This window comes from Colletotrichum higginsianum, chromosome 10 (genome assembly GCF_001672515.1).
Source record: "Colletotrichum higginsianum IMI 349063 chromosome 10, whole genome shotgun sequence".
Classification (NCBI taxonomy): domain Eukaryota; kingdom Fungi; phylum Ascomycota; class Sordariomycetes; order Glomerellales; family Glomerellaceae; genus Colletotrichum; species Colletotrichum higginsianum.
In genome coordinates this window covers 2041750-2058820 of record NC_030962.1, presented here as the reverse complement: position 1 = coordinate 2058820, position 17071 = coordinate 2041750, and the positions used below count along the sequence as shown (strand labels likewise).

Below are 17071 nucleotides of genomic sequence, written 5' to 3'. Positions count from 1 at the left end.
TCACAGCAGTGCAACATGCAAATGGACTTTCCGCCGACTTCTACTTCTTGGCCGAGTCCAACGTATACGCGCGCAGCCCTAACTTCATCAGGAACTGCAGACTCTGCATTCCTCAAGTCACATGCCCTGCGGAAGCGTCATGATCCCGTGTCCTATGCATCCAGCCGCTCGAAATGAGCGACCGCCAATTGGCTGCGAGACCCCGAACATGCCCGTCGACGCGACCGAGGCTTTTGACTCGGCCACTTTCGAAAGCGAATGGCTGCAGCATTGGGACCACATACGACAATACAACCATACAGTCGTGCTTCACCGCTGCCAAGACTATTTTCCACGACAGCCGCTTGAACTTCGTTCGACGTGGACCATCTGCGAATGACAACCTGGCAGCTAGGTCATGATAGCACTTGGGAGCCAACCCTGCGGCAGATCAGCACAATTACGGCGTGTGCTTGAAATACAGCCACTGCGGTCCATCGCTGTTACGCTTACCATCTGCAGATCTTAATAACAAAGTCTCATTGCCCCCCCCCCCCTTCCCGCAAAGGAAAAAAAACGTTGGATGGAAGGTCCGAACGCTCGCGCAAGACATCATCGTAACATTACCAGTCCTTCAAGGTCGGTCCACACTCACCATCTTTCAAAGACCACACTGCATGCCTACTCCACCAGCAGAAAGGGCGCTTCGTGGTCAGTGGCGCGACGTCATCTGGCCAGGTTGGCATCGGCCAATGCCCTATTGTACCGTCATGGTGTTGTTTGGCTCATCGGGGGTCTTCACGGCTCATTGACGGGGCTCTCAGCATGTCAAGTCTCGGATGCCGAACACATGACATGTCTGTAAATCACACTTGTGCTTGTACCACAGCCTGGGAACACCATACAGGAACAAGTCAACCCCCCAACTGGAATTGAATTGCACAGACTGTCATTGCTCCAGCAGTTCTTTTCTCAGCATCATGTCGAGACCAAAACTGCTGTCCATAGATGTCGGCCACGTTGTCATGAACTTGCTATTATCACCCGTGTTGGGGAACGGACAACGTTCACGCGCCTTTGCCGTGGCCGTATTCAGCATTTGTCCCGCACTGCGTTTCGTATCGTTATGCTGCGGCTGGAGCTCTTGTGTATTCGCGGCCTATTTCGATTCAAACGACGAATGGACAATCTGAAGCTCACAAGTACTGCTCAACGATGGCTTTGTCCGGGGATTCCGACGAACCAACTCTACAAGTAATCCCCTCAAGTGAGAGCGGCGTTGAGATGGTACGGCACATCGGGGGCTGCTGGAGCGAACTAACCCCCACTCAGCTGGGCCTGGGCCTGGGCCTGGGCCAGTAGGCGTTCCCCAGAAGAAATCCTCCTTGACCCCGACCATGTCTCGCCTGATTTGGTTTGGGTCAGCTCCGGATCTCTGACATCCTACCCTCACCTCTCTTTTCGGCAAACGCCCATCTCTTCTCTTGCATGGGATATCAAGCACCAACCCTACCTCGAATTTCACGCACTGTGTCGCAGCTTTCTGGCCCAGGCGCTACAAATTCTCCTACCGATCCCTGGTTTCTTGCTGCACTATCGTCGTGCCACAGCCGGACAGGGCGAATCCTTGACGCAGTCAGAATGGCCTGCTCCTATCTTCCCATTCGCATGGCGCGACTGGCAGGACGTGCCTACCTACTTGTACGTACAGAAATTCGTTTTTCCGGCTGAGCCATGGCCTAGCCGTTGATCTTGGGTGACGGTGGCTTAGTGCATGGGGCGAGCCATCGCAAACATGGAGCCATGAAGCTGTCTTGGACGCCACGACTTGCAGCAAGACTAAGATAGACCTGTTGAGCGAAGAGGCAATGTATGACAGGGCCCTGCCTTATGACCAGTCCTTTCTCGCTCTTCTTCTCCCGGCTATTAAAAAGGCTCCCATCGTCCCCTTTCTGATGAATCACTCACTACCTACACATCGTGTTAGTCTTTTCTGGATTCTCAAGCCCGCGAGTTCTACGAGATATATGATTCGGTGAACTATTTGTTCTATTTCCCGACCAGACTTTCCGTCACACCTTCCCGTCATTGTCATAACACATCTAGCACGCTTCGCACAACATACGCTGTGCTCACTGCCGTCATACTTGGGACCAAAACATATTCTACAGAACTTCTGCACCAACCATGGCCCCTCACCAGGACGCGCCTTCACCGGCAGGTAGTTTCACAGCCGGCTTCGGCAGTATCTCCTTCCAGTCGAGCACTTCTTCCAATCTCAAAGTCAGCAGCAGCCTAGCCCCCGCTGAGTCGCATTCTCCTCTCAGCAGCTCGTACGACAGCGCATCGCTCGGTGTAGGTCTCCATGAAACCCGGCCACTTGTTCCCGGGGTCTACGTACCTACCATGTGCTTCTTCGAGACCGGCACGGAGAACGTGGACATTGATACCATCTCTCGCCATGCTGTGCGACTCGCCCAGGCTGGTGTCACCGGCCTTGCCACGCAGGGGTCAAACGGGGAGGCTGTTCATCTCACTCACGCCGAACGCCAGCTCGTCACGTCAACGACTCGGCAAGCCCTTAATGACGCTGGATTCTCTCACATGCCCATCATCGTCGGTTGCGGAAGCCAGAGCACTCGCGAAACCATACAATATTGCACCGAAGCCTGGGCTGCTGGCGGAGATTATGCCCTCGTTCTCCCTCCGTCTTACTACTCTGGTCTATTTGCGCCATCGTCAGAAACCATCCTCGAGTTCTTCAACGCTGTAGCAGATTCATCGCCGATCCCCATCATCATCTACAACTTCCCCGGAGCGGTTGGAGGCTTGGACCTATCTTCCGACGTCATCGTCCAGCTGTCTCAACACCCCAACATTGTCGGCGTCAAGCTGACATGCGGAAACACGGGCAAGTTGAATCGTGTTGCGGCCTCCACGAGGAAATTGACAAAGAGTCCCAATGCCAAGGCTCCTGAGTTCCTTGTCCTGGCCGGCTCTGCAGATTTCTCAATTCAGTCTCTCGTGGCCGGAGGACACGGCATCCTTGCAGGCCTAGCCAACATTGCCCCCAAGGCCTGCATTAGAACCATTGAGCTTTATCAAGAGGGCAGCCACCAAGAAGCTCAGTATATGCAGGAGATCGTATCACAAGGTGATTGGGCTGCCATCCAAGGGGGCGTTGTTGGCGTGAAGGCTGGTCTTCAAGCATGGTTGGGTTATGGAGGCGTCGCCCGGAGTCCCTTGCCAAGGCCAACAACGGAACAAATGGCAAAGTGGAAAGAGGGTTACCGAGATCTTGTCGTTCTTGAGAAGTCCCTGTAGGCCTAGTAAATCAGGACACGAACTAGAATCGGGCCAACCTGGACAGACGACGAGGACTGCATCGGCGTTGCGTAGGAACCCGCAGATTAATGGGATCATAAGATTACTTGGGTAGTCCCCGGCAAAAATGGAGGGTATGGATAATGTTACCCGAGCAAAGAGTCATGGCTGCCATCAACTTCACACCCAGGCGCATCTTTTAGGATAGAGCTGTCCGAGACAACTTCACTCTATTCTTCACGCCTTACTTTGACAAAAGTTGCATGGCTGAAGGCAACTTTTGGCATATCTTTATCTTCAATATAAGAAAACACTCTTTGTCTTCTGGACTAGACTAGCAAGTTCTTCAAGTGCAAACGTTGAACAAGACACTTGATGATGCCGGCAAGTATATCATAGTGTTGAATGTAACACATGTTTACACTCCGTGCATACCCATCTTCAACAACGCAACAGAAAGTACACGTCCACGTCTCCTGGTCCTTTCAGAGGCTAGGAAATCACTTCCGATGGCACTCGCATAACCCTGACTTTGCCACGTCAGAGCACTTCATGTACACCGTGCAGCGTAGGACTTACAGCCCATTGGAAAGATAGCATGGCGCTTTCCATGTAAATCGAAAATAGTTCGCAAGCGGTGAGGGCAACAGCAAAATGACCCAGAATCCATGGGTTTCGCAACGTTACACCATCGGCTGGCTGCATCATGGAGGAGCGACGACCCTGCGTAAACAGTGGTGGGTGGCTCTCCTCGTGCGACTCGAAGGACGTTGTGATCAACAATGGACCGCAAAGTCTGCTGTTCGACGCCAAAATAGCAGGTAGTCGTCATCCAAGGCGACAGGGAAAAGTATCAGGAGGGCAAGGAGAGGCCCAGCTTTGACCGCTCCGTTCTTTCTCGCTGTGTTTGTCCGCCTATCCACCCAGCAATATATGCGCGCAGCCACCCGCCAAGTTCATGAATCCAAAGTCGGTCTAACAATCGGCGGGGCGAGGAGATTTCTCTGTTCCGGGCGAGTGTCTCTGGCCAACACTCCCAAAACAAACGGAGATACATGGAGGTATTTGGGCATCTGCGATACAACGACTGCCGCCATTGCTAATTTCGGTCTGCATCTGGAAGTTTAGTCAGACACACGACCGTTCCTGGATTCTTCGTCACCTGTCATGCGCCCATAGACCTACTTGTAAGAGCATAAGGGAGGGTAGGGTGGCATTTCAGCCGACTAGCGTCACTATGTTGCGCAACAACACGCGACAGTAGCAGCGTAAGCCGTATCAAGTATTTCCATGCCGCATGTTGAACGGGCCACAAGGTTGGTAACAGCGTGGGGGGGGGGGACGGTGGAGAGCTTAAACGCTTCAGAGAGAAAACAGATAAAGTCGAATCCGATTCTGTGTTGATTTTTTTGGCAAAGCGAAAGTGGCCCTGATTCTTTCGCTTCTTTTTGGACTCTCATGACTTTGAATCTGGGCCTTCGGACCATTGACTGGATTACACGATGACTGCTCTTCAGTTCATACTAGTCTTTGGTGTCTTGTCGGCAGTTCAATGGTTTGCCGCCGCGCAAGAGATTCCGGTCGCCGGGGTTAGGTCCGGCGTCAACACGAGAACTGGCGAGATGCCCATCAGGAGGAACATCAACAGCGTCTTCGACGAAAGAGGGCCACAATGGTACTACCCGCCCCTCAGACGAGGGTTGCTGTCGCTCACGATCCCATAGGGATCTCTACATTGCAGCTCTTACTGCCATGCAAGATGCAAACGAGACGGATCCGACGTCTTACTTCCAGATAGCCGGTTAGTATTCGAAAAGACCCCTTGAGTGTTCTTGTTCACTTTGCTGAGGCTTTCAGGAATCCACGGCCAGCCATACATGGCCTGGTCCGGTGGCGGACCGCAGACGGGAGCAGACGCAGGATACTGTCCTCACAACGTACGCCATCCAAAGACGTCGGATGCCACGCATAATCTGGATTTTGACTAAGGTATCCCTAGCAAGTGTTGTTTGGCACCTGGCATCGCGGCTATCTCTCGCTATATGAGGTTCGTACTACCGTTTCACAAACCCAGCATCGCGTTGACCATGACTTGACTTGCTCGCAGCAAGTTCTCGTACGCCAGGCTAAGCGCATTGCGATATCCTACCCAGAGCCTCACAAGAGGAAGTACTTGGAAGCCGCAGAGAGTTTGCGCATCGCGTATTGGGACTGGGCCGAAAACCACCAAGTCCCGCCTGTGACGGCGATGCCGACGGTGATCGTCAACAAGCCCGTAGCCGGCTTGGTACAGCCCGCGAGCGTCAGGAACCCGCTGTACCGGTTCAAATATCCCCAGTCCGCTCTAGACGGCTATTTCGGTCGATTCGATGGGACGAACTCCACGAGGCGTTGCGCCAATGACGGCGAGACTTATCCGGAGACGGCTAACGAAAAGCTCGCGGGTTTCAACCTGAAGGAGAAGACGGTGAGTTCCGCGACTTTTGTGATTCACCGGGATGTAGAGTTTCGTTCTGTTGGTCGTGTGATGAGACGTTTCTCGTTGACTAGTTTCAGTACAACGTCTTCGTCAAGGCCACCACGTTCCATGAGATGGTTTCGGCTCAGAGCCAAGGGGCCAACTTCGAAGGACCCCATGGGGAAGTCCACGTCGCAGCAGCATGTGGCCAAGATCTCCTCACTCTGTCAACTTCTGCCTTTGAACCGTTGTTGTAGGTGACAACCGCATCCCTTTAGCCCAAGGCATTGCTGCTAACTCTCATGAAAGCTAGCTCCATCATGCCAACGTCGACCGTCTCATCGCCTTCTGGCAGTCCCTTCACTTCGAAAATGCCAAAATGCACTTCTCGTACACCTCCAACGAAATGTTCGCCACGCCGGCGGGCACAACGGTGACGCCGCAGTATCCCATCTGGCCATTCATGGGCTCGGGGGGCAGCCCGCTCACAAGTGAGTCGGTGACGCACGTCCGCGACTGGGGGTACACGTACGAGCCCATGCGGTTCTGGGACCAGGCGCCGGGAGAGACCAAGATGGCCGTCAGAAGGACGGTGAACCTCCTGTACGGTCCGTCGGAGCAGCAGAGAAAGCGAGGACTCTCGCCTCAGGGGCTGAGGAGGCGGAAGGAAGTGACGAAGAGGGAGTACTTCGCCAAGGTCGAGGTAGAGAGGGGAGAGCTGGAGTTGCCGTGCCAGGTGCAGCTGTATCTGAAGGGCAAGCTGGCCGGGTCCTTTACGCTGCTGGACATGCCCAAGAAGGGGAAAAGCTACGATGAGATCCCACTGAGCAGGGGGGTCGAGGTGGCGGGCTTCCGTGGGCTCTCGTCGAAGAGTGTACTGGGCGACGTCGAGTACGGGTTGGAGGTTGTGATCAATAACGTGAGTCCGACCGTTGCACCCGCAATTCCTTTGGCTATGCGGTCAATCTTCTTTTGGGAGATAGAAAGCGTGTGCTGATGGAGATTTCGCCCAGCTTGACGGAACAACGACCCCGTTGGACCGCGTGCCGAGCTTGAAGATCGAGGTTGAGGACGTGAACTTCGTGGCGCCCGATTCGCTTAACGAACTGCCGACGATCGGTGAAGCACAATGTCGCGCTGTGAAAGCGCGACCCTTGACAATCAGCAACTAGATAGCCGTGTTGTGGAACCGTTAGTGGTGGCGGCTATATGTGTATGTATGTACGGATCATTTGGCAAGCTGTGATATCCTGAAGCGATACGGCATGACGGGATACCCTACGTTTCATTTGACTCGTTCCAAGGCCAGGCGGCCAGCATCGCGAAAAAGTGAGGCGCAGTGTGTTAGTAGTCATTCAAGGTGTACAGTAACGGGCCTCTCAAGTCTGAAAGTGAGACACTTCCAGCGGTGTTCTTGTGCTTTTTTGACCGTCTGATTCATCAGTTGACATTGGTATTATTTGCGCGCGCGGAGCATCTCTGGCGTACATCGTAGTCGGCTTCAGAAACACCATGTATAATTGCACATTGCGCAACGTCGAACAAGTGGATGTTGTGGTAGTGAAAAGGTAACAACGCCGGAAACACCAGACCACCAAAACGTGGCACGATGAGACCCGATACCAGGGCGAGCGAGAGACGTGGTGCCTAGACGGCATGAGGGACCTGTTCCGTGGCAGTATCTCACGGGCGCTTAAGTAGACGTCAGTCGGTGAGGACGGCGTACAGTCAAATGATGGATTAACGATCAGTGTCCTGCCGCAACGGTTCCGGGAATATGGAGCTGGGCTTATTTCCTTTGCAAACTTGTGAACATGGCATATGCCACGCCTGCTTCTTCGGTCATCTCTCGCGCTCTCATTCTACGCATCCTGCCCGTCCATGAGCCACAACGCGCCACAGCTCGCCTGCAGCAACATGCTGCAAACGAGAAACACCTTGGCCGCCTGCCCGTCACTGCTGAACATTAGGCTCACCACCACAAAGACATTGAGCGGGATCCTCAGCACGCCGTACACCTGCGCCCTGACGCCGTCGTCTACAACCTTTCCCTTGAGATAGCCCATCGACGGAAAGTACAGACCGACGCAGGCCTCGAAGAGGCAGAAAAGCCAGAAGGTAATCTGCTCCGCGCGCGGGGCACCAGTACCAAGAGCAAAGAAGACGACGTTGGCGGCGAGAAGGACCGAGAGCAGCAAACGGGAGGGTGTGGAGACGAGGGCGAGGAGACGTGGATACAAGAGAGAGGCGAGGAGGGTCGAGGCCATGAATGAGGCGAAGATGATGCCGTAAGGGAGGGTCTCAGGGGAGGAGGAGGCGGATACGAGAACCGGGGACCAGAGCACCACGAAGAGGTACATGGAGCCCTCGAACATTGTCGAGGCGAGGCCGATTGCGAGAACGCGTTTATCGGTCATGGTGGGCCAGAGGCTGGCCGTTTTGCTCCTTGATGCTTTCGAAGGCGACGCTTTGCCTGTCGAGCCGTAGTTTTCATCCTTTTCTCTCAGTCAGCTGTGTCATGAAGGAGGCAAAGAGACGGTGCATCTTACCCATTGACTGGCAATGACGCTGGAAGCAATGATCAACAGGACCACACTGGTTAAAAAGGGCGCCTTGCGCGTCCCCGTCGCGGAGACGAGCCACTCGCTTACCACGCCGCTCACAATGGCCACGACACTGTTGACGGTGCTCATCAATCCAAACGTACGCGATAAGTCCAACCCCTGATCTCCCAGCCGGCGGGCGTGGAAGTCCGTCACCATCCAGCTCTCGAAGACACTGAAGAGCAGGCTCGTGCCCAAGCCACCCAGGACGCGGCCCAGGAAGAGCAGTGTCACATTAGGAATGGTGGTGAGGATACAGGAGAGGGCGTAGGCGGCGCAGAAGAAGAGGCAGCTGACCTTGCGGCCGTGGCGATCTGCGAGGGAGCCGATGAAGTAGCCGGCCACAGCGCCCGAGACGAAGCCGGTGGTGAAGAGAGATGGGACAAGGTCTGACGAAATTTGGTGTTCATTTGTGTATAACGAGTAGAGGAACGGGCCCTGAAGGTGATGTCAGTGTGAGCTTTGCGATACTGCTTGCTGGGGAGTGAGGAATGCTACCTGCAGCCAGTCCGAGCCCATGACGAGGGCGTAGACGACGTAGAATGCCCATTGAGAGCCTTGCCGCTTCTGCTTCTGCTTCGCGTCCTTCTTCACATCTTTCCCAGCGACATTTTGCTTTTCCTGTCTTCCAGAGGCAAAGAGGGCGCCACAGGCAAGGAGCAAGCCGGCGAGGTTGAGCTGATATATGTCCAACATGGTGGAGGCGGCGAGCAGTGAAATTGGGGTTGTGAGTCTCTGGTTCACAAACTGGTAGACGACTGGAAACCTCGGCGGGAATGGGACTGAAGTAAAAACAAGGTTAAGATAGGGTCAAGGAGAACGGGGATGGAGATGAAAAAGGCTTAGGAAATGATGACAGTCGCATTAAAGGGTCCAGGTGTCTTTCTCCATCGACGGGGCGATTTTTCGGGGGCCAAGCTGGAGCATTGAGTGTTTCGGGCGGACAACCTCCAAGGGGCCCCTTCGAGGATCCTGCACCGCACTCATTGAGTTCGTCTGGTTTGAGAGAAGGAGATGAAGTTCGGATGAGGGCGGGAGATTGTAGAATGAATGACGGCGAGTCCTGAGATACCTAGTTTGAGAAAGGTGCCTACCTTACATTACCTACCTACATAGGTACGTATGTGTTCTAAAGTACCTAGCTGAGTGGAGGGGGATGGGAGCTACCCCCTGTAACAGGGACGAGCTAAGAGGGGGGTTCAGGTTGATCGGCTACTGTATTCTGTCCCAAAATATTTATTCAAGCAACAACGTCAGCTTCGTAGAAGAGGTACTTACCAGAGGCTTGGGTTCGCATCCGTTCGGCTGAGATGGATCAGAAGGATGGAATCACAACACCCATCGATGAACCCCAAAGTCGGACACTCAAATCCGCCGCAGTGCGTGCGTGCGTGCGTGCGTAGGCGGAGATCCGGTTCAAGACGTGCAAGCTGCAAGCTGGAACACTAACACGCCACATCGTGATATGCGCTTGGCAGGCTGTTTTGCATGCTGTCGATGACTTGGCAACCTCGGGCTGCCACGAGATCCATCATACATAACCCGATACCACCTGCCGCTCAAAGCAGACGCACGGAGTCCACGACAAAAGTTTACTTATGTACGAACCTTTCTGAGTTCCCCTACCGTCACTATGCTTATCAGACATGCACGGGAGGGAGTAAGCGGGCGCTTTGTCGAGGACTCTTGGAGTGTTCGTACAATGACTATTGTCTCGCGACGCTGGCTCGGGGGGGGGGGGTGGCTTCACGACAAAAACATGGCGTCTGACAAGATCTGTGGAAACCGTATCAAAAGTCTCTGGATCAACGGGACTGATACGAACTTCCCCGGGGTTTTCCTACAAAAGTACATGAACGGAACGTAGGGCCTTCAAGACCCGATAGCCCGCTCGAACCTTGCCGGCTTCTGCTCGCTAGCATCGAGCCCGAGTGAGACAATTGTGGCGAGCATCTGGCAGCATCAAATGTAAACCGCGCCGCAGTACAATTCCATCTATCAACGACCTACCGCCTCTCAGCGACGTCCCGCACTCGACCGCAACCCTGATCGGCTGGGTGGGCGGCGACAACTTTTGTCTCCCGCCTTGAATACTTCCACACCCCGGCACTGGCTAACAATTCCAACGAGCCCGTGTTCCTCACCAGCTACCTCTACCACAACGCCGGCCGCCCGGGACTCTCGGCGGAGCGGATCCACATGTATATCCCTTCGTCTTCAACGCCACGCGGCGGCGGGCTGCCGGGAACGACAACTCGGGCGCCATCGGCGCTTTCGTCGCGTTTTTGTTGACAGATGTGTTCTCCGTGGCGGGGCAAGAATCATACTTCGTAACGCCTCCATTCTTTGGAGAGGTTCGCGTCAGGAGCCCTGCGAGGGGAAGACGGTTATGATGAGGGGTGTCGGGTTCGATGCTGCATACAAGAACATCTACGTGCGGTCTGCTAGACTCTACAGCGAGGCGTACAGCAGGGGCTGGATCGGCTACGGCTTCCTCAACCAGGGCAGGATGTTGGAGTTGGTGTTGGTTTTGGGGTCAAGGAGTCTGACTGGAGTAGGAATAGTGATGTGAAACCGTCGAGATATGTGGTTGGGACGTGATCGTGAGATCTGTGGCCAGGGAGATTACTTGCACGCAAGCCATCGTCTAGAAGTAACGAGATACTTAGCCCGAGAGCAGTCACGCTCGGCAAGGAGGAGAAACATTTGCCCGTTCCTTAGCTTGAGCCTCCATAGCATACGACCTCATCATGTCTCGAATTAACGGCCTTTCTTCCTGCCAAAGAAAGAAGTTCGCCAGCCGCGTGGCTGCGCGTCGTGTGGTAGACCTCTAACCCTTTTTTTTCTTTAGCCCGTCTTTAGGAATCCGTGATGAGTAAGGATAACCGCTTCAAGCGAACTCCGCCACGAGTCATTACTCTGCAAGATGGACATGAGATAAGAAGAGGAAGTAAAAGAAGAAGCCCAAGACACCTACCGCTCAAACAACCCATCCGGTGCTGCTTTTCCAACCAATTTCCCCGTCCATTATGACCCTAAGACCGAAATAAAAATGCTGCTGCTGCTGTTGATCTTTCACACAATAATCAAATCGTCATCGTCGTCATCTTCAAAAGAAATCGACTGCTGCGGCAGGTCCATTCCCAGACTCTCCCTCCCGGCCTCGCGGATCCCCTTCTCTGTCACAAACCTCGTCTTCTTTCGCACCGGCGGCTTGTCATTGCTCAACTTGTCGCCGTCCTTCATCTTGGCCAGCTTATCCTTGAGGTTGCCGCCCCAGCCGAAACCACCTTTCGACCCTGTCGCGGCCGAGGAAGATGCACCGACCGAGGAGCTGGATTGCGCGCTCTGGGGCCTCTTCCGTTTGATCGGGCTCAGATGAATCGCCAGTTCCTTACTCCTGGGGGCCATCAGACCCATATTCCTCGCGTCGACACGCTGTCGCTCCTCGGCCACGCTGGTCGACGGAGCAGATAAAGAGAGGGCAGACGCAGACGCGGCGTTGCGGGTGCGTTCCGACTGCGTCATGTATTCCTTCCCGGCGCCGGCGCCTATTTTGCTGAGACGCTGCATGATTCCCCTCTCGCGTTCCTGGGCAAGCATCCGCCTTTTCAGCCCTTCTTCCTTTTCTCTCCGGTCAGCAAGCGATTGGGCTCCGTCAATGAGTTGCGCAGAGCTCATTGATTTCGTGGCGAACCAGTGGCTGTGTGTTTCCCGGTCGTATTTGCCCTGCTTTTGTTCCGGTTCTGGTTTCCGAACATCGTGAGAGTTCCATCGATGCCTCTTTCCGATACCACCAAAGTCCATCGAATTTACTTCCATGCGCGTCGCTCGTTGTTTGGTGACGGCCTCGTTGGTATGGAATTCGCAGAACTCGGTTCTCTTTTTGTTGACCCACGAGTTGCAGAAGCCCCCGTCCCTCTTGATGGATTTACAAAACCCCAAGTCGCGAGCCTTTCCGATCTCCATGATGGTGTCTGCATCAGAGTTGATCACTAGACTGAACTTTCCGGTGGCCTCGCGGCCTACTGGCGGTGGCATGATTGTTGGGTTCAAAATAGCCAATACCGTGCCTTCGGTGAGTTTCCAGAATCGGGTGAACCCCGTATTAAAGAGAAACAATTCGAGCTCCCACTTAAGATCACAGAGTGTGATGACCATGTACTTCCCTCTATCTGATTGCTTCCCGTTTTGGTCTGGTCGAGGCTTGTGTTGGCGGGGTTCCGACTTTTTTGCGACAATGGCAAACACAACAATGTCTTGTTCGATATCTGGAAGCTGAAATTCGGGGCCCTTGACTTTGCGCAGTAATTCTGGCATTTTGAAGATCTTCTTTCCGGACAAGGTCCTTGTCAAGACCTGATGCGGAAGAATGCGCTGCGAGAGATGGAAGCTGGAGTATGGCTCGAAAGCCGATGCTTCTGACTCGGGCACATCTGCGGGTGCCACCTTAGATTTCTTCCCAGCCATCATCCAGTCGGGTGGAGGCTCGTAAAGGCCCTGCGGGTCATTGGTGTCTTTTGGCGCTGGTGCCGAAAGGGTAGGTGTATCGTTGAGTATCCTGGGTCCGTGTTCGGGTTTGGCTTTAGCACCCAGGATATCGTCTCTGCTGAACTGCGGCGTAGGGTCAAGCTGCTCCGGAAGATCGACTGCCGTCTCTTTGAACTGGTCAATCTCCTTCTGTCCAATCTCAAAAGCCCCAGACCTGGCCTGCCGGACTCTGTCTCTCAAGTCCTGGCGGTCAACCTCTTGCGTCCTCGCTGCGGCTAGCCTCTCGTTAAAACTTAAGGGCCGTTGTATTTCGTTCGCGGTCTGCAATGCCGGAGTCCTTGACCTTTGGAGGTAGCCGCCAAACTGCTGCTGACCGTCTTGGGAGTTCGCGTTCCTGCGCAACACACTTGGTGCTCGTTTCAACGAGACATCTTTGCCCTTGAGCCCTTTGTCAATGCCTAACAAGACCCGACTAGGCGATGCCTGTGGCTGTGGTGGCTGCATCTTCCGTATGGGAGACACGGGCACTTCGACCGCAGCTTGCGATTCGGGTCTCGCAGGCGCTCGACTTGCGCCGAGCACTAGGCCTATTGATGTCGGTCTTGACTGTTGCGGTGGCGGTGATCTACGCCGGGGAGACACAGCACCCACCGTTCGCTCCTTTGCGCTCTGCAACTTTTTCAATCTCAATCTGGCCTGGATCTCCTGCAACTTCAACTGAAGCGTTTCCTCGTCGTCATCGTCGTCCTCGTGGTCGTCCATCTCGTCTTGTAGGTTCAAGGACCGCGCTGACAGCGTCGAGTTTGCACGTCCCCTCCTCAGCGGCGACGGAGAAGGTGATGTTCGATTGGCGAGACGTCGTAGGCGGTCGCGGCCGCCTGGTGTACTGGCGAGAACATCGTGAGGGGATCGAGGAGGCCACTGAGGCTCGTTGGGTGGGGCTACTTCAATGTTATGATGTTGGCCACCAGAAGTCTCACTTTTGGGGCAACTAACCAGGAGGCATATTGCCAGGTGATCACAATGACGTGGTAGAGAGCGTAACAGCCGTCTCCCAGCCTTTCCTAGGGAAGGCCACTTGATAGAGCTCCGACGCCACAAGGCCCATGACCCGCCAGCCGGCCTAGTCAGCTTCGTCGGGGGGCAGCGCAAGACTCGATTGATGGCAAATGTGAGGGGTCTGTGTTGGCAAACAAACAATCGCAGTCAAAGAACAAAGGAGAATTTGTCAACCAAGATAGAAAGATGAAGAGGTGGCTTAAGGAGCGACGTCGGTGTTGGCGAGCAAGCCTAGCCACCTGGGGTAGGAAAAGTAAGGTAACGCAAAAGTACGAATAGTGTGGTAGGAATGCCTCGAATCGTTATCGAATTGTTGCATCTGAACCTGTCGTCGCGATAAGCCTGGGCAACTAGTCTGAGAAGAGGAGTTTGACGTGGATCGATCTTGGGGTTTTCGTCACTATCATTGGTTGATCGCGCTAAACCCCTGGGGGCACGTTCCACTCTCTAATTGAGTCGTCTCGTCGCGTCGCGTCTGCTGTCATAGTTAGTCTGAGCGCAGCAGGGTCGAGTTGTGACGGGTTTGAGCACCTATCATACTAAAGTAGCTTTCCACTACCATCACAAGCACAACATAACAGTCCACTGCCAAATCCTCGTTCCTTTTGACGAGCCTTGCAGCCTACTATCCGTGGAGGTTTATGTCAATTGGGTTTTCTCTCTCTACCTTTTTTTCAATTGTATACCACTCCCTCATTCGCTTAACTTCGGCAACCATAGCAAGACATGGCGAGAACAAGATCAACCAAGTCTGCGCCAGCAGCAAAACTAGAGTCCACCAATGCCTCCTCGACGGCCAAATACACCTTGCCTGAGGAGCCTTCGAACGCCCCGAAACTATTCGTCATCCCCAGAAAAGTAACAAAAGACGCTCGCATAATCTCCTTGCCCAACCCTCGCTACTCGAAACCTACTCGCTACCTTCTTTGCCCCGACACAGGCATCTACGAGTTCACAAAAATCGCAGCGCCCAAGACAACACCCAGAAGCTGGTTGGTTGAGACAGCTCCTGGCCATCTGGAGGAGCCGGCGTCCAAGGAACAGTCCCAGCTCGATGCCCAGGTCACCAACGGTGCGGATCTCTTCGTCGCGACGCTCGTCGACCCCCTCTTTTTGCTAGTACCTGTACTCTTCGGCTCTACCAGCGCAAAGAATTCCGGGACGAAGCGCCTCTTCCTTTCCAGCGACGACTACTTCGATGCGCTGTCTACGTCATCTTCCCACATGTACGAAGCCCTCCGAAGCCCCAAGACGCAAGCTCTACTCGAATCACGAATGGAGTCTGTTTGCGATGCCGTCGACGCTGGCGATGAGAAGATGTACCGTCTAAGCGAGAAGAAGCTCGTTCTCCAGATCCTATCGAAGGCGCGCTCAATGGGCTCCAGCGGCCTCCCCGCTACGATGGAGGAGAAGTTTGTCAAAAAAGCCCTGGAAGCACCCATTCAAGTGCAAAAGTCACAAGCCGCCGTGAACACAGTCGTCAAGCAAGGCCTCGAGACAGTCACCGATGAATCAAGTGGAAACGCGGCAAAGAACGAGTCGGGGGATTCCCAGTCCTCCGTTTCGACAGAAGACAGCACAGCCACGTCTACCTCGAATGCTCCAACGGTGGCTACCTCTGTCGAAGGTGAGGTCGTTGAGGAGACGGTGGTGAGCGCGATCCAAGCATCCGACGAAGTGATGGGGCTCCAGAGGCTCAGGATCGCCTTCGGCTTCATCTGCTCTAGCTACCTTGCGACAGGGATGGCATCGAGTCTGAAGGATCTCCTCGCCGACAAAGAAACGTCGGGCGTCGATTTCTCGCCTCTTGACGACTACCTGGCTCAACTGGCCAAACTTCGCGCGGAAGCTGCATCATCCCGTTCCATGGCCGACTACTCTAGGAAGCGCATGCTGGATGAGGAAGAGGAAGAGGCTCGCGCCGAGAAGAAGCGCAAGGTGGAGGAGGAGAAAAAGAAAAGATCCTCTCAGAGCCGCGGTGTCAAGGCACTGGAAAAGGTCAACACCAAGGGCATGAAGAAAATGAGCGACTTTTTCAAGAAGAAATAAGACAAGGCAGTCAGCGGCCGACCGCTTGAATGAATTGTTGGGTATCGGTGCTTGTTCGCAAACAACTTGTACCATGCTCTTATTCCGTACCTCTAGCTCGCCCCCGATACCCACCACGAATGCTCGCGGCGCCTCTGCCGATCCTCGATGTGCTACTCGTGTAGCCGTGGCCGCGAGTGGTGCTTGCGGTGCCCCGAGCCCGGCCGCGAGAGACAACTCGACCACGCGGCGCATTGCCGACGGCGGCCTGTCTTTGTCGCTCCTCCTCTTCCTCCTCTCTTTTTCGACGAGCAGCCTCCCGCCGCCGCTCCTCTTCAGCGGCTCGCCTCTCGGCAAGCTGTTGCTTCTGGACTGCTTCGGCCTCGATTTCAACCAAGTCATTGCTTGCGCCGCGCCAGTTGGGATTCAGGATGAGTCGCTGATTGTGTTCGGTTTGCGAAAGAATGCGAGTCCATGTGTTGAGGAGGGTGGATGCGTTAGATACGGTACCGCCGACAGTCTGCGAAGGATAGGTCAGCTGGAATCATGCCATAGGAGCGTGAGACAGCAGCAAACATTCATGTTGCCCTTGGCCTTGTCTAGGGTGGCGATGATGCCCTCGATGGCCGCATTGATGTTGCGTACGCCCTCCAGCTCTTTCCGCAAAGCCGCTTCTCTATCAAAAGTGACGTTTGGGTTTGCAGGTGTCTTTGGTGTCTTTGGGGTTTTTGGTGTGTTCGGGGTCTTGGGCCGATCGGATGGAGGGGCGCTTTCGCCCTCGGGTCGGGGTGACGCCCAGACGTCCTCTGTTAGGGAATCGTCGGTGTAGTCAGCCATAGTAGGGGGTTTGACTGCTGCTGCTGCTGCGGACTCGGGTGTTTCTTGTTGGCTATTGTTGATCTAAGTGTGTACTAAAGGAAAAGTAGTTTCTTTGGGGGCGCGCTCTTTCCAGTGGATGGGTGTCTTTAAGTCGTAGTCGCAACGCGGGGGGGGGGGACGGGTGTGACGTTATTTGTTGATGGATTGAGACTTTCAGATCCCGGCGCCGTTTGGACGGGAAATGTGGGATGCGATGCGCCTTCTGTGAGGGGCAGCAGCAGCAGAAGACTGACCCCTGCAGCCGACAGCG

The 17071-nt window shown here is 54.5% G+C and overlaps 7 protein-coding genes across 7 annotated transcripts; 4 read left to right on the top strand and 3 right to left on the bottom strand.

Moving 5' to 3' along the window:
- Positions 1–2166: 2166 nt before the first annotated feature.
- Positions 2167–3303, top strand: CH63R_14095 (dihydrodipicolinate synthetase; the record flags this gene model as incomplete). Its single annotated transcript, XM_018309069.1, has 1 exon — positions 2167–3303. The coding sequence occupies one exon, from the start codon at positions 2167–2169 to the stop codon at positions 3301–3303; it is 1137 nt and encodes a 378-aa protein (XP_018151387.1).
- A 1502-nt stretch (positions 3304–4805) lies between these two features.
- On the top strand, positions 4806–6933 carry CH63R_14094 (Tyrosinase 2; the record flags this gene model as incomplete). Its single annotated transcript, XM_018309068.1, has 7 exons — positions 4806–4978; positions 5028–5104; positions 5161–5240; positions 5303–5350; positions 5411–5770; positions 6075–6680; positions 6775–6933. The coding sequence occupies 7 exons, from the start codon at positions 4806–4808 to the stop codon at positions 6931–6933; spliced, it is 1503 nt and encodes a 500-aa protein (XP_018151386.1).
- A 690-nt stretch (positions 6934–7623) lies between these two features.
- Positions 7624–9060, bottom strand: CH63R_14093 (Major facilitator superfamily transporter; the record flags this gene model as incomplete). Its single annotated transcript, XM_018309067.1, has 3 exons — positions 7624–8256; positions 8311–8802; positions 8863–9060. 3 exons carry the CDS (start codon positions 9058–9060, stop codon positions 7624–7626), a joined length of 1323 nt encoding a protein of 440 aa, XP_018151385.1.
- Positions 9061–10756: 1696 nt separating this feature from the next.
- CH63R_14092 (Alpha-1,2-mannosidase) lies at positions 10757–10936 on the top strand (the record flags this gene model as incomplete). Its single annotated transcript, XM_018309066.1, has 1 exon — positions 10757–10936. The coding sequence occupies one exon, from the start codon at positions 10757–10759 to the stop codon at positions 10934–10936; it is 180 nt and encodes a 59-aa protein (XP_018151384.1).
- A 503-nt stretch (positions 10937–11439) lies between these two features.
- On the bottom strand, positions 11440–13861 carry CH63R_14091 (Primase zinc finger; the record flags this gene model as incomplete). Its single annotated transcript, XM_018309065.1, has 2 exons — positions 11440–13796; positions 13852–13861. The coding sequence occupies 2 exons, from the start codon at positions 13859–13861 to the stop codon at positions 11440–11442; spliced, it is 2367 nt and encodes a 788-aa protein (XP_018151383.1).
- Positions 13862–14640: 779 nt separating this feature from the next.
- CH63R_14090 (uncharacterized protein) lies at positions 14641–15963 on the top strand (the record flags this gene model as incomplete). The annotated part of the gene is made up of 1 exon (XM_018309064.1): positions 14641–15963. One exon carries the CDS (start codon positions 14641–14643, stop codon positions 15961–15963), a length of 1323 nt encoding a protein of 440 aa, XP_018151382.1.
- A 79-nt stretch (positions 15964–16042) lies between these two features.
- Positions 16043–16779, bottom strand: CH63R_14089 (DASH complex subunit Duo1; the record flags this gene model as incomplete). Its single annotated transcript, XM_018309063.1, has 2 exons — positions 16043–16462; positions 16519–16779. The coding sequence occupies 2 exons, from the start codon at positions 16777–16779 to the stop codon at positions 16043–16045; spliced, it is 681 nt and encodes a 226-aa protein (XP_018151381.1).
- Positions 16780–17071: the final 292 nt, after the last annotated feature.